This window comes from Grampus griseus (genome assembly GCF_964374135.1).
Source record: "Grampus griseus genome assembly, chromosome: 7".
Taxonomy (NCBI): Eukaryota; Metazoa; Chordata; class Mammalia; order Artiodactyla; family Delphinidae; genus Grampus; species Grampus griseus.
In genome coordinates this window covers 7627369-7643609 of record NC_139001.1, presented here as the reverse complement: position 1 = coordinate 7643609, position 16241 = coordinate 7627369, and the positions used below count along the sequence as shown (strand labels likewise).

Genomic DNA, 16241 nt, shown 5'->3' with positions numbered 1-16241 from the left:
GGGTGGGAGCCTGAAGTAGCTTCAGGACATCCAGGTAGATTTACTCATTTTGTCTTTGGAATTTTAGAGTAAACAAATAACATTCCAGGATAGCTATAAGTCATGATTTGAAAATAAGTTGAAGAGGATTTCCTTTTTTTTTTTTTTAATTTAAGAGAGTATACCATTGAATCAGTTTATAATGGAATAGAAAATCAATAAAAGGAAGAAATAATTTGGGCTTAAAAACTGCAGAATGAGTGACTAGTTGACCACAGTGTTCATCTAGGGAATCTGGATTTGTGAATCTTTCAGTGATTATTTTTTCTTCCAGTTTTATTGAGATATTGATATAATTGAAATATCGAACTAAGTTCAAGGTGTACAGCCTAATGATTTGACTTACACATATTATGAAATGATTATCACAGTACGTTTAGTGAGCATCCGTCATCTCATACAGGTACAGCATTAAAGAAATAGAAAACATATTTCCTTCCTGTGACGAGAACTCTTAGGATTTACTCTCTTAACAGCTTTCATAGATAATGCAGTGTTCATTATATGTATCACGTTGCACATTACATCCCTAGTATTTATTTATCTTATAACTGGAAGTTTGTAACTTTCACTACCTTCGGCAATTCCCCTCCCCCCCAAATCAGTGATGTTTTATCGGAGTATTCTGTTAACGTTGCAACATGTGATTTGGTCAGTTGTGGTATTTTCAATTACTGAAGCATTGATTCAGCAATTTCAGTCTGATGAAACCATGTCACAAGTTTACACTCAGCCCTTGGGTTCTTTTATTTTCCCCAGCTTTATTGAGGAATCATTGGCAAATACAATTGTGTAATTTTAGAGTGTATGATGTGATGATTTGATATACATGTACATTGTGAAATGATTGCCATGATCAAGATAATTAACACGTCCATCACCTCACATAGTTAACTCTTTATTGTGTCTGTGGTTAGAATGCTTGAGATTTACCTCAGCAAATTTCAATTATACAATACCCTGTTATTAACTACAGTCTCATGCTGTACCTTAGATCCTCAGACATTATTCATCTTATAAATTAAAGTATGTAAAAGAATTTGACCTCCACCTTCCCATTTTTCCCTCTCCCCAGCCCCTGGCAACTACCGTTCTACTCTCTGTTTCTATGAAATCAGCTTTTTTTTTAATAAAAGATTGCACACATAAGTGATACATACAGCATTTGTGTTTCTCTGTCAGGCTTGTGTCACTTAGCATAATGCCCTCCAGGTTCATCCATGTTGTCACAAATGGCAGGATTTCCTTCTTTTTATGGCTGAATAATATTTCAGTGTGTGTGCGTGTGTGTGTGTGTGTGTGTGTGTGTGTGTGTGTGTGTGTATCACATTTTCTTTATCCATTCAACTGTCAACAGGCACTTAGGCTGTTTCCATGTCTTGGCTCTTGCGAATAATGCTGCAGTGAACATGGGAGTGCAGATATCTCCTCAAAGTACCAATTCCATTTCTTTTGGATATACACCAGTACTGTTTTCCATAATGGCTGTACCAATTTACATTCCCCCCAATAATGTACAAGGGTTCCCTTTTCTGCACATCCTCACTAACGTTTAGCTCTTATCTTTTTGATAATAGCCATCCTAACAGGTGAGAGGTGATATAGAAATTAAGAAAGCAGTCACACTCACAAAAGCATCAAAAACAATAAAATACTTGGGAATTTAACCAAGGAGGTAAAATACGTATACATTGAAAACTTTAAGACATTGATGAGAAAATTGATGAGGACACAAATAAGTAGGAAGATACCCTGTGTTATTGGATTGGAAGAATTAATATCATTTAATTGCCCATACGACCCAAAGTGATCTATAGATTCAGTGTAATCCCTATAAAAATTCCAATAGCATTTTTCACAGAAATAGAAAAAACTCTCCTAAAATTCACAAAAGACCCTCAATAGCCAAAGCAATCTTGAGAAAGAAGAACAAAACTGGAGGCATCAGCACTTCTGATTTCAAACTCGATTACAAAGCTGTAATAATCAACACATTAGCATGAAAACAGACACATAGACTAATGGAACAGAATAGACAGCCCAGAAGTAAACCCATGTATGTATGGCAAACTAATCTTTGACAAGGTGCCAAGATGGGGAAAGAATTGTCTCTTCAATAAATGGTGTTGGGGCTTCCCTGGTGGCGCAGTGGTTGAGAGTCCGTCCACCTGCCAATGCAGGGGACACGGGTTCGTGCCCCAGTCCGGGAAGATCCCACATGTCGCGGAGCGGCTGGGCCCGTCAGCCATGGCCGCTGAGCCTGCATGTCCGGAGCCTGTACTCCGCAATGGCAGAGGCCACAGCAGTGAGAGACCCATGTACCACAAAATAAATAAATAAATGGTGTTGAGAAAACTGCATAGCCACGTGCAAAAGGATGAAACTGGACCCCTTACTTACAACATGCACAGAAATTAACTCAAAATGAGTTAAAGACTTAAATGTAAGACATTGGGTTCTTAAGTGTACAGTTATCTGGGATAGTTATATCCACAAGTACAAGTCATTCTTGAGTCTAGAGCTTTAGTTTTAGTGCATAGTTGTTTTTATAATATTTTTTTGTTTTAGTGTTTAGTTATTTTTCATTTGCTCCCATGTATTTTTCCCTCCATTACCAGTTCTTCTCACCTTTCACATTCACATCCCATTTGACCCTAAAGGCTTATGGAAGGTTATCAGATGGTGTGGTCTTTCTGCTGTATCTTCAGGGAAAAGAGTTTCCTCCCTGTTCAGCTCACTCTGGAAGCTCCAGCTGTTCACCAAAGCTCTGCCCCCCGGGCTGCTTCTGAGCCTGTGGTTAGCTCCTGCAGATTGGAAAAAGCTGCTCATGGCCTGTTCTCTGCTTGCAGGTTGTCCCCATGCTTCCCAGGCTGCTGTGTGAGGAACTGTGCAGCCTCAACCCCATGACCGACAAGCTCACCTTCTCCGTGATCTGGACGCTAACTCCGAAGGGCAAGGTAACAACTTACATGCGTGTCCGTTCCATTCAGTGAGTCCCTGTTCAGCAACACTGTGCTTCTGGTGCTGGGCTGGAGCCCCATGGTGGTAGGATGAGGGCAGTGTAGGGGCAGTGCCAGAGAGGAGAACATAGGGGAGGAGCTCTCAGTCCATGTAGAAGGCTGAGCCTCAGCAGTTTTCAGTGTATCATGTGAAGGAAGAAAGAGCGTAAGCAGAGTCACGTGGGGGAGGCCTCTTGCAGGAGAGGGTGTACATGAAGGTGCGTGTGGCTGGCATTGGCCGTGTGGATGGGCCTGGGCTGTGGTTAGGAGAGCAGGCCATTGTGTGAAGGAGGACATTTGGGGAAAGGGTGGTGAGTTTGAATAGGTGAGGTGGACTCAAACCATGGGGACCCACAAATGCCAGTTGCAAATGAATTGTAGGTGTTAGGTTTCCTCTGAAGTGTCATGAGAAAGGTGACATTTTAGAAAGATTAGTGCTGCGTCATTGTGCTGGTTGAAGATGAATGAAATTTGCACAAGGTAGTGCTGTAATCAAGACACAAGGTGATGAAACCATGGACTGATAAGAGAGAGGAGAATAATGTCAGTGGCCATTCCCTAAATACAGGGAATAAATGAGACAGATAAATGAAAGGTGACTCCAGAAAACGCTAGTCCCCCCCGCAAAACAGAAACAACTCTGAACTTCTGAAAATAGGGTAATGATTGGGTAAGCTATGGTAGCGACTCAGTGGAATGTTGTACAATTACTAAAGTTGTTACAAAGGCTGTGTAAGAACATGGGAAAAGTTTATGCTGTAATATTAAATGGAAGTTAAAAAAAAGATATTTAATTATAAAGAGGTTCCAAATAAATATGGAGGATCAAATACCCACATTTACTTTCATTCCCTCCCAAAACCTCACTAAAACAACAGTGAAGAGATTTTTTTTAAAAAAACATAAACCCACAAGGACAAAGAGAATGGGAGAGGAGACAACAGCAACAAAAATTTGGAAGCTGAGAAGCAGATGGATGAGTGGTAACTGACTTAGCAGTCCTGAGAAAGCTGAGTCCTGAGCCAACGCCCGAGAAAGCCAAGAAACAACCCAGTTTACACAGCAGGATCCTAAAGAAGTTCAGAAATGGACAGCAGCAGGTAACTCTGTAAAGTGGGGGAAGAGGTGGGGGAAGAAGAGACTAACTGTATTGGTTGAAAATTTATTTAAAAAGATTGCCCCTTCCATAACGTAGTAGAAGACCAGCAATTTATCCTTGGGACAGGATAAAGGAAAGGCTGTCTGAACTAGGGGACGCCAAACACAGTTGTGGTAGTGGCCCCTTTGGGGAGGTTGAGTGAATGCTGCTGGCACGTTGAACACTGGCCGAACATTAAGAGTCCCAGCTTTCTTTTCCCAGCCAACCTCAGAATTCTAGTAGCCAAGCCTATACCCTTGAGTCCAAAGATAGGAAAATCTTTCTCTGAGGAATCTGAGCGGTAAAGAAGATTTAAAGCTAATAACCTCAAGGATTTCCCAACCAACAGCTCAGCTGTATTTCCCTACAATAAAGCTTGCAGACAATGAGCTCCACCCACCCAAGCAGAGATTTTTAGGATTTCACTAAAAATCAGTCTTTTAACATTTCACTGTCCTATATAAAGAGACAACCAAGAGGAAAGCCTCGAACGTGAAATAGCAAAACCAAACAGGAAAGCAACTAGAACAAAACAAGGAGAAGAAACTATTTTTTTATATCCTCAGAGAATTTCTTTTTTAAAGAAAGTATGTGTATTACAAGATCTAGGCACTTTCAAAAAGAAACATTCGGAAGGGGGGAAAAGGAGCTCTTTTTTAATTGAATTAAATTAACAGCATGAAATTAAAAACATGATAGAAGAAGTAAAGAAGACTCAAGGTTCAGATTGGAAGATAAAGTTGAAGAATTGTCCCAGAATATGATAGAAAAGACAAGAAAAGTAGAGGACCAGTCCAAGACATCCATCTGTTCAATGAACATTCCAGAAATAGGGAACAGAGAAAAAGAGGGAGAAGAAATGATGAACAGAATCATTCAGGGAAATGCCCCATTACTGCAGGATGTGACTTTCCAGACAGAAAGAGCCCGCTGCCCAGCACAGTGATGGAGACGCACCATCTCCAAGCCACATTGTCATAAAATTTCAGAACACCGAGGACAAAGAAAAGATCCTATAGGCTTCTAAGAAGGAAAAAAAGAGTCACATACAGGAGATCCAAATTCAAAATAACTTAAGACTTTTCTGTTATAACCCTAGAGACTAGATGACAGTGAAGCAAAGCTCTCTAATTTCTGAAAGACTGTGACTTCCATGCTAAAATGCTGTACCCAGCTAAGCCATCAATAAAATGTGAGAGCAGGAAAGGACGTTTTCAGACATGCAAGTTCTCCAAAAAAAGGTACATCTCATATACCCTTTCTCAGGAAGCTACCAGAAGATGTACTTCACCAAAAAGAGTAAATCAGGAAGGAGGAAGACGTGGGATTCAGGAAACAAATCAACTAGTACAGTAAAGAAGTGAAAGAATCACCTAGATTGCAAGTCACCAAACTTTTCCTGTAAAGGACCAGTTAGTAAATATTTTTGGTTTTATACGCCATTTGGTCTATTACAGCTACTCAACTCCGCCATTGTAGCACGAAAGAAGACAATACATAAATAATGAGAATGCTGCGTCCCACTAAAACTTTACTTAAAAACACGTGGCAGGCTGGATTTGGCCCACAGACCATAATTTGTTGACACCTGACCTAGACGATGGTGAAGAAAGTTCCCAGGGTATCAGCTCTACGCAGATGCAGAAGACGGGGGTTCAGATTGGAGCAGGTCAGAAGGTGACCATCTCTGCAAGCCAGGGAGAGAGCGCTCACCAGATATTGAGTTGGCTGGCGTCTTGATCTTGGACTTCTTGGCCTCCAGAACTGTGAGAAATAAATTGTTTAAGCCACCCAATCTGCGGTATTTTGTTATGGCAGCCCTAGCAGACTAATACAATATCAACTGAACTTTTTTACTGGATTACATTAAAATCTATTGGTCTGTTTCACACTTTGAATGGACCTTTTACCCATGCATGGTTTTTTATCATGTATTTAGAAATTTAAGTCATTCAGAAAATATTGGCTTATTAGTCTGATTTTCTTAATGTGGACACATTTCATTATATGATATTAAAAATCATATTTATTAATATCACTACAGACCCTAAACAAGTCTTTAAATATTAGAAAACGTGTATCATGTGTCAGATACAAGGTTTTCAAAATTCTGATTTTTGTAAAAGCTTGAATTTTATCATTGGCAATCAATAATGTTAGTTGTTTTTCTTGAAGTGCCAGATAACCGTCGTGTGTCACTTGTTCCTCCAAGTAACAGTGATGATCTGTAAAAACGGCGGTCAGTTCAGCTCACAACTCAAAGTTAAGTGCTTTTCCTCAAGACAACCACTGTACTTTGACATGCTGCGTAAGTGAAAAAGACAAGTACTCAAGGGTTGAGCCATAATAAAAGTATTAACTTTTACCGCTTCATCAAGAACGTTCTTTTTTTTTTTTTTTTTTTTTTTTTTGCGGTACGCGGGCCTCTCACTGTTGTGGCCCCTCCCGTTGCGGAGCACAGGCTCCGGACGCGCAGGCTCAGCGGCCATGGCTCACGGGCCCAGCCGCCCCGCGGCATGTGGGATCTTCCCAGACCGGGGCATGAACCCGTGTCCCCTGCATCGGCAGGCGGACTCTCAACCACTGCGCCACCAGGGAAGCCCAAGAACATTCTTAAGTGAACTAGGTTTTCTCTTTCCTGCGAGTATGAGCTGGTGACGAGACCCTGACCACTGCCACCACTTGTTGCCGTTGCCTGATTCATGCCAAGGCATTAACAGTTTTCCCCACCAGTGCTTCTGTACCATCCGTATAAATGTCAACACGTGGAAAAGGGCAAATAATGCCTACTAGTATTATTACGAAAATAGTTTTGACCTCACGGATCCCTGAATGGATCCCCACGAGTCCACAGACCATACTTCGAGAACCACTGCTTCAGACAATTGATGGAAAACTTGAGGTGGATTAATATACAGAGTATACCAAAAAACCAACCAAATTAAAACAAGACAGTTGTTAGTTTCGGTGAAAATAAAAAGTTATGAGGAAAGAAAAGTAATGCTTAGTATTTACATAGTTGTAATAGTTAAATCTCATAGTTACGATGTAACTTTATTGGGAGGATTGAGGGCCTGGAATGGTTATCTGGGTTTGGTTGGGGGAAGGGAGTGTATGTGGAAAGAAAAGTAAATTCTCTTCTTCTATAGTGAAAAGTTTGTGAATAATGCCTAAAACTGAAAAATCAAGCAGTAATCAAGCAGATCATATACAAGTATGAAAAGTAAATAACACGGCTTCCCTGGTGGTGCAGTGGTTAAGAATCCACCTGCCAATGCAGGGGACACGGGTTCAAGCCCTGGTCCGGGAAGACCCCACATACCACGGAGCAGCTAAGCCTGTGCGGCACAACTACTGAGCCTGCGCTCTAGAGCCCGCGAGGCACAGCTACTGAGCCCGCGTGCCACAGCTGCCGAAGGCCGCGAGCCTAGAGCCCATGCTTCACAGCAAGAGAAGCCACCACAGTGAGAAGCCTGCGCACCGCAGCGAGGAGTAGCCCCCACTCGCCACAACTAGAGAAAGCCCATGCACCGCAATGAAGACCCAACGCAGCCAAAAATAAAAACATAAATTAAATAAATAAAAATATTTAAAAAGAAAGTAAATAACAAAATAATCTGCTGAGAGGTGAAAGTGGCTACCCTTGGGGAGGGGCAGAGGAGGGAGAGGGACAGAGGGCTGCTGTTCTTCATAATGAGCCTTTAAAACTACTTCACTGTTTGAACTATCGATACTTCAATTTTTAAATTTTTATTTTGAAAAATTTCAAACATAAATGAAAGTAAAGAAAATAACACAATAAATCCACCATCTCTATCTCCTAGATTTAACTACTGTCAACATTTATTCTTTGCTAAAGTATTTTAAAGAAAACCACAGACATCATGTCATTTCACTCTTACATATTTTGATATGTGGCTCTAAAAATTTTGGACGTTTTCTTACATAACCACAATGCCATCAGACACCTAACAATAGTAATGCCCTGGTGTCACCTAAACCCCAGTCCATAATTACATTTCCCAGATTGTCTCCAATCGATTTGTCCAAAGTGGAATCAAAACAAGTTACCAACATTACATTTGGTTTTTGTGACTCCTAAATATCTGATAGTAAGTTCCTTTTTAAGAGTCAAGAAGCAAACAGTACCTGAAATAGAAAGAAGGAATTGTGAGGACAGTGTGCCAGCAGTCATGTTTTGGTGGGGGTGGCAACATGCATGGGGGAAAAAAATGAATGGAAAAAGACCAGAAGGAAATAAAATAGAATGCCCGTAGTGGTTGTGTTTGGGTAGTAAGACTACGAGTAATTTTTTCTACTTTTTTGTATTTTCTAGTGTTTTTTGAAAACATGTATTACTTTCATGTTTTTATAAATGCTTATTTTTGCAAAAGTTTAACTAAATAGAAAATAAAAACCCATAGAAGAAAACTAACGAGTCAACAGAAAAGAACCCTGAATCTGAATTAAGCCTGCCAGGGCCAGACCCAAGGAATAAAAAGCTGCCTGATCTAATGAGCTTCCAAAATACGAGGGTCATAAAAGAAGCACTCGGAAGAGGCAGACTCCGAAAACTCAGCTGGTCTCTGGAGGGCTTCTTCTGGAGGCAGTGTCTAGCGACCAAGCCTTCTGGCAGCAGGGGGCTGGAGAGCAGGTGTGGAGAAGGCACAGGGTCCAGGAGGGGATGCTGGGCCTCTATCAAAGCAAGCCAAACAGGCAGTGTGAGCATTTAGACTTCAGACAGTCGTGGAGCAAGACCCGCTAACCACACTCCTTGTACTGTGGTCATTCAGACGTCCTACCCAGAACAGGAGGCCACACGGTGGGTGGACCTGGGTGGTTAGTCCTGGGTGTAGTGACACATAAGTATCTCTTACTCACAGTCAAGATGCATGAAATGCGAGTTCGGATTCCAGACTCATGTCCAAGGGGTGGTGCTTGTTCAGGGGGCCCGAGAAGGCAGTAGAGAGGGAGGTGGCCCTGCATCAAGAACCCAGTAAACAAGGAGGAGGGCAGCCAAAGCCTGAGGCTGGGTTTGTATGTAGTGGTGGCTTCTCGTGATACAAGGTCTTGGACTTAGAAGGAGCCAGAGAAGGCCCAGCAGCATTGAGCCACTACTACTGCAGCATGGCTGCCAGTCTCACCTGGACTTGAAGTGGAGAACATTTTTGGCTTTTTTTCCTTTGTCTGCTGGAATGTCTTACTTTCTGGAGCAGGCATGGTCAGCTATAGAAAACCTATTCCAACTTTTTTTAAACACCCAGTAGATTTTTTTTAAGTATGCACTAGGAAGCCTTGGTCATATATACTTTCATTAAGCCAGTGCCCAGGTTTTTAGAACAGTAAACTCTGAAAGATCCATTTTGGGCATATTTCTCACATATTGGTGGTGAGAGCATTGTTCTCTGATCTAGATAATTGTGATTATATATTTTCGTAAGAGAAAACAAACCCAACTAAATCTGATGCTTTGTAAGATCCAAGTCTGGTACCATGAAATCCACTTTGACCATGTCGGGCCAGTGACTCGTTATCCCTGCTCATCATGTGTCTCAGTTGGCAAGGCACTAAGGCCCTGCAAAACAGAGACCACATCCACGTGCTCCACTCATCGGAGGCATCTTAATTTGAAGTCCCCTTTGGAAACAACACCAATCTTACACTTTAAAGAAGGTCACAAACAATGAATGTGACTTGATAACTAAGTCCTTAAGTCTTAGAACCATAAAATCTCAGGGTCAAAGGTCAGAATCATAAAGGAAGAGTCTCATAATTACAGTAGCAATCCACAGCTTGTGTCTCCCACAGCGTACCTGCCCTGTGCTCTCTGGCTCGGTTAGAATGCAGGAGTGTACTCCGAGGTGCCCGTTTCAGCCTCGGTCAGTGGCAAACTCCTTTCAGCCGTTTACACAGCCCAGAAGCCATGGGGTCATTATTGGCTCTGGTCTTTCTCTCACCCCTCACGTCCAGGCCAGCAGTAAGTCACCTCAGCTTTGCCTCCAGTACCTCCAGAATCTGCCCCCTTCCTTACCACTCCCAGCACTGACACCTGCATCCAGGCTGCCATCCCCCACCCGACTGCAGGGGCCTCCCGACTGTTCTCTGAGCTTCTGCTGCTGCCCCGCTTCATCGTCTCCCTACACAGCAGAAAGAGTGATTCTTCTAAATCAGAAATTAGGTCTCGTCTCTTTCTCCTTTTTAATAGCTTGTCAGTCTCTCATTCAGAATAAAATCTAAGAAATCTTTAAAGTGGGATTTCTTTCCCTGTTCTTTTCTCTCTGTCTTCTCTGCTAGAAATGCATGGATTGCAGCGAGTTCCGGGGACTAGGGTCTTTTCTCGTTTCCTGGAGCATCTTTACTCGCATGGGAAAAGCAGCTTTTACCACATGGCTGAGCTCTCCACTATGTAGCAGCTCCGAAGCCCAGCTTCCACGACCTGACCTCAGAGGAGGTCAGACTTCCCTAACTGCCATCCTAGAAAACCCTGCAAGTCTCTGCCCATTCTTTGTAGCTCAGGAAAAGTCTTTCTAGTCCCTGCCTAACACCCCATTTTGAACATTGGACATTGTAGGAGAACTGTGGTATGTGCCAGTTCAGACTGTCTTTCTTCAGCTGGATCTTCAATGCTGCTTAGGAATCCTTTTATTTATTGCTAATGCAGTTGTTTCAAACCTTTATTCTTGCTTCCCGCTTCCAACTTTGCCTTCCGGTCCTCTTTCCCTCAAGACCCGCCATTCCCCCAGGTAACTTTCAGTTTTCCTTCTTGGAAAGCAGAGAGACCAGCCAGCTGGGTCTGCTACAGTCCCCCCTTCAGAGACTCATCGTTTCCCCTGTCTCGATGCAGTAAAACACACTCCTGTTGCAACCTGAGGTTACGCCCTATGTTCTCCGGGTCTTTTAATGGCATCGGCATCCTCTGAACCACCCAGACGCTCAGTCTCTAGCCTGCCACATCCCAGCAGTTTTAAGTGATAGCAGCTCTACCTTTGCAGAGTGTCTCTCATCAATCCTCTCTTCACTGTTAGCACAGTCGCTGTCCCCACCCAAGTACTTGACATCCTCCCCTGGATAGGAGAGACTGTTCATGGCCTCTTCATTCTGTATCCCCAGTGGTGGTAGGTGACTTTCCAGAAGCTGAATCTGGTCCTGTTCCTCAATATCCTCTTACAGCATGACAGTGGGACAGTGGGTTACGATTGTCTACAAAAGTCTAATCTCCAGAGGATGGCAAGCAAAGACCTCCACCAACCCCTCCCCCATTGCATGACCATCTGCCGCGCATCCTTCAGCCCCCTCAGCCTCGGCTGTCACCACTGTAGGGTTCGTTTGGCCTAATACGGAATTGCTCCACTTCTGAGACTTCGCATATGCTTTTCCCACTTCCTGGAATGTCCTTCCCTGCATCCCTACTAATATGAATCCTACTTATCCTTGAGACTCGGCTAAAATGCCTCTTCTTCTATGAAACTGTTATTAGTCCTTCATTCATTCACTTAGTAAATATTCATTGAATGTTTGCTCTGTTCAGACACTATACAAGGTATTGAAGCTACAGGAATTAAATATGCACTAAAATAGAAACAGTAGTTAATTCCTGATGGTGGATTTTATAGATTTTTTTCTTCTCCTTTTCCCACCTATATTTTTTTAAAGTTTTCTGCAATGAATGGATATTGTCATTGTAGTAAAAGTAAGAATTATTTTGAGATTTTTTTTTCTGATTTTGTTTGTTTGTTTGTTTTAATAAACAGGAGAGAGATATTGGAGTGTTTTTGTAGGCTCCATGGGAAGGCGGATAGGAGATGTTGAAGATGAGGAAGGAAGGAACAGATTTTTGGAACCGGGTCACGAAAGAAGTGGGAAGTTGAGGACCCAAACCCCAGGTGGGAGATTAGCTCTCACCAGGAGGATGAGGACCACAGACTCTCCCAGCCTGGAGAGAGTACAGCATGGGGTCCCTGCTGAAATCTGGGAAGGGGGCAGGGTGGCCTTTCTGAGAAAATGCTCAGATGGGAGGAACCCTGCCCTTCCTGTCAGAACCCATCTTCCCATCTCCCACCCCTACAGCACCTGTTGTCTGCACTTCAGCACCATATGTGCACAGATCTGTCGTCCTACTGGACCTTAACATCCTTGTAGCAGAGCCCACTTTTAATTTTTAAAAAAAATTTTTTTAAAGTTTTGGTTGCATTGGGTCTTCGTTGCTCTGAGTGGGCTTCCTCTAGTTGCAGCGAGCGGGGGCCACTCTTCTTTGCGGTGCACGGGCTTCTCATTGCGGTGGCTTCTCTTGTTGCGGAGCACGGGCTCTAGGCGCACAGGCTTCAGGAGTTGCGGCACACAGGCTCAGTAGTTGTGGCACGTGGGCCCTAGAGCACACAGGCTTCAGTAGTTGTGGCACGTGGGCTCAGTAGTTGTGGCTCACGGGGTTTTGGGGGGAAGGCTTAGTAGTTGTGGCACACAGGCTTAGTTGCTCCGCGGCATGTGGGATCTTCCCGGACCAGGGCTCGAACCCATGTCCCCTGCATTGGCAGGTGGGTTCTTAACCACTGCACGACCAGGGAAGCCCGCATTCTTAATTTTTTTAATCTCCTCCCCCCTCTCCCCCACAGCACAGTGTCATGTACCCCTAAAATGCTCAAAAATGACTTCATAAAATGAATCGCACATCCGTTTTCACAGTTGTTTAGCCTGCTGTATCACCATGGTGTTCCCTTGGTAAGGCGTTTTTATCGCAGCAGCCATCTCAGCACCCCTGAGCTATATCCTGGGATCGAGGAAGGCCTCGCACAGCTTCCGCCAGGAAAGGCACGCTGCTGCTTCTGCGTGATGGGCCGTCCACAGAATGTCTCCCCCTCTGCCTTCCCTGCTCACCTTGCTGCTGCCACACCAGCTGCCACCTATGGAAATGCTATGAAACTTGAAAAATGAAACGGTGTGCTCCTCCTGGGTCATCTTGGTGTCTGCAGCAAACCCACAGAGCCGAGGCGCATGTGTAGGACGTGTGACTGGGGGCTGCAGCTCATGGTAAAGAAACAGAGTGCTGGGCTTTGTGTTTCATCCTCGGACATTGCAGCGGTAATCTTCCCCGGGCCGCTCCCAGTGAGAGACAATAGCTTCAAAGGCTGACTCCGAAAATAATAGAAAAGTTCCCAGAATATTCATCTTTAGTCCTTAGCGGGGCAGAATTGTTTTATTTCAGGCCTGTAGAGACAGCCTGGGACCAGAGGAGCCTTTCGAAGAACTCCCCTGTGTACTTTGTGTCCTGGTTTGCTAGCGAAGGTACGGGGCAATTAGAGGCTTATGTAAGGTCACTTCAAGGTAACAGCAGACTAAATCCTGAGCACAGATTTTGCTGTGAATCCTTGAGGTTAAAATAAGAATATTTTCAAGAAATTCAAAACAAAACAAGACACCGTTTTTAAGACTGTTGTGCAAAGAGCGAAAAATTATGTTTAATCACCTTTTCTCCTGCATTTTGATGTTACTAATCGTGGATTTGACTTAACTGTAAGGACTTGGGCTCTGAGGTTAATAAACAACGTAACACGTTGCTGTGCTGCATGTCTTTAAAAGAAGGATGGGGGCTTCCCTGGTGGCGCAGTGGTTGAGAGTCCGCCTGCCAATGCAGGGGACACGGGCTCGTGCCCCGGTCCGGGAGGATCCCACATGCCGCGGAGCGGCTGGGCCCGTGAGCCATGGCCGCTGAGCCTGCGCTTCCGGAGCCTGTGCTCCGCAACGGGAGGGGCCACAACAGTGAGAGGCCCGCGTACCGCAAAAAAAAAAAAGAAGGATGGACCTCTTGTTTTGAGAGATGGCTTAGGTTGGTCCTTTTGAAAGGCTGGAGCTGAATTAACCTCACAGGCTTTAGAAGTCTGTGATTTTGTGTTTCCTGGGTCAGTCTGAACGCAATCCTGAGAAGCTTCCTCCATTGCTCTCCTACACTTTCCTCCCTTTCCTCCCTCTCCTCCACCTCCAGCTTCCTTCCCACATCCCTTAGGCCTCCCATCCAGTCCACCACCTTTAAAGCTTCCTCCCGCCCCTCCCCACCGGCTCGTTCGCAACTGTCTGCAGTAAAGGGAACACTGTTCAAAGACCGCTCAGGCGTGGACCCTCATCCTCTGTCACAGGAAAGGAATTTTTGTCTCCTAACCACTTCCCGGCCTTCAGGCTTTTCTGCCATTTCCTAGGTTTGCAAGGCAGACACTTGAGGAAGTCTCCTTGTTTCCTTCTTGTTAGGCTTAGAAGTGTAGACAGCTACCTCCAGGGCAAGATGGTGTAGGGGAGCAAATTTGCCACTCCAGAATGTCTCTTTGACATGCGGATTATTTTGAGCTGAAAACAATCAAGACCCAAAAGCCTCAGGAAGAAACTTTCACTTTACCCTAACTGTCTAAAGAACATAGGTAGAGGACCTGTTTCCCGAAGGGAAGGAGTTGTCACCATAGATAACTATAGGATGAACTTGGTATGGTAGACAGGGAGGAACCTCACAGAATCTGTTTTGTTAAAATTCTCCTCTGTGTCCCATTGTCTCTGCCAGGCCCGGCAAACATTTGTTTACCGAACATTTGCTTTTCCACCTTCACGTGAATTTCCTTCCTCTGCTTCTAAATCCTAAACTACCCCCAACATCCTCTTTTGTCTTTAGTTGAAGGTGGTATTTAAGGTGAGGTTTCAGCCATTTTAGTGGGTTACTCAGCTTTCTTGAGTCTCTTCCACGTATACCATGTTATTAAACTTCTGTTTGATTTTCTCCTATTAATCTGTCTCATGACAGTGTAATTCTTGGACCAGCCAGAAGAACCTAGAAGGGTAGAGGAAAATTTCCTCCTCTCTGACGATAGGAATGAGCTGGATTATAGTGTGAGGGACAACAGACTAGGCTGGTGGCAAGTCATCTGAAACAGTAGAAGAGAACACAGTTGACTCTATACAAATAAATCCTCCAGAAAATTCTAGCACATAAATAACCTGCCTTATAACTAAAACTGGCAAACACATGGCCCTCTGCCGCCCATGCTCCCTCCTCAGCTCCCCTTGGCACTGGTCACTAGTCGGCCTGTTACCTGAAAACTGGGTTCGCCTGTTGGTGGGTGTTGAGCCAAAAGACACAACCAAGCCAAAGAGCGAGAGAAGGAAGGATTGATTACTGGCAGCAAGTAAGGAGAACACCAAGGATCTTTCCCAAAGCAGTGTCCCGCCGAGGAGCAAAATTGGGGAAGTTTTAAGCTAAGGATGCATGCATACTCCTGAAAAGGCTTCAGCAAAGGAGGGTGGAGGGTTCAGCATAGAATTGGGGCAGAGGTTGACGGAGTCCAGGTTGTAGTTGATTGAAATCACGAGGATCAGAAAAAGTCAACGTCATCATTCGTAGGTTCCAGTTAATCTGATAGATGAGCACTCAAGGGGGGTTTGAATTTTGCAAAACAGCTCAGAAATGTGCTTGAGGCTAATCTTTACCGTTGAAACAGAACTAGGAGTCTTTATAACTGACATATTATCTCCGATATGGTTAAGTTAGCTCCCTGGCCTGGTAACAGCGGTTTCTTTTTACCTTCTTTCATTCCCTTAAATTCAGCGACTGAGACCTATTCTTCTGCAAGGGCAAGCATTGTGGCCAGGCTCAGATCACACAATGACTGAGGCCTTAGATGGTTTCTCTTATTTAAGAGAGTTCCGTCTGGTTCTCTTACTCTGGGGACCCCCTATCCTGTCTGCTTACATAGCCCCCCGCCTTGAGATATTTCACTCTTCTCTCTTGAGGGGTACAGGGCTGAGGGTGGGCGTTGTAGTCTCCCTGGTTAGAGGAGTGAAACTCTCTTGTTGCCAGAGCTAGAGAAGTTTTGGGGTCCGCCGGAGTAGTGTCTGCACCTCTCACTTGCATAGCATTATTCTAGCAGGTGTCGGAGAAGTACAGCAGGAGAGACAGTTAACAGCAATTTTGCAACATCATTAGCAGAGACTTGATCCAAGAGCCCCCTGAACCAAACCATTTTCCCTAAACTGGGAAGAGGATCATTCAGAGAAGAGATTTAATTTTTTTTCATATGCGTCATGAGGTGAGT

The 16241-nt window shown here is 44.1% G+C and overlaps 1 protein-coding gene across 4 annotated transcripts in view; it reads left to right on the top strand.

Moving 5' to 3' along the window:
• DIS3L2 (DIS3 like 3'-5' exoribonuclease 2) overlaps positions 1–16241 on the top strand; it is a 374067-nt gene that overhangs the window by 273774 nt on the left and 84052 nt on the right. For all 4 annotated transcript variants that reach the window (XM_082658674.1, XM_082658675.1, XM_082658676.1 and 1 more), the window contains exon 12: positions 2889–2996. In XM_082658674.1, coding sequence (XP_082514800.1) covers positions 2889–2996 — 108 coding nt within the window. The remainder of the gene's footprint in view (positions 1–2888; positions 2997–16241) is intronic.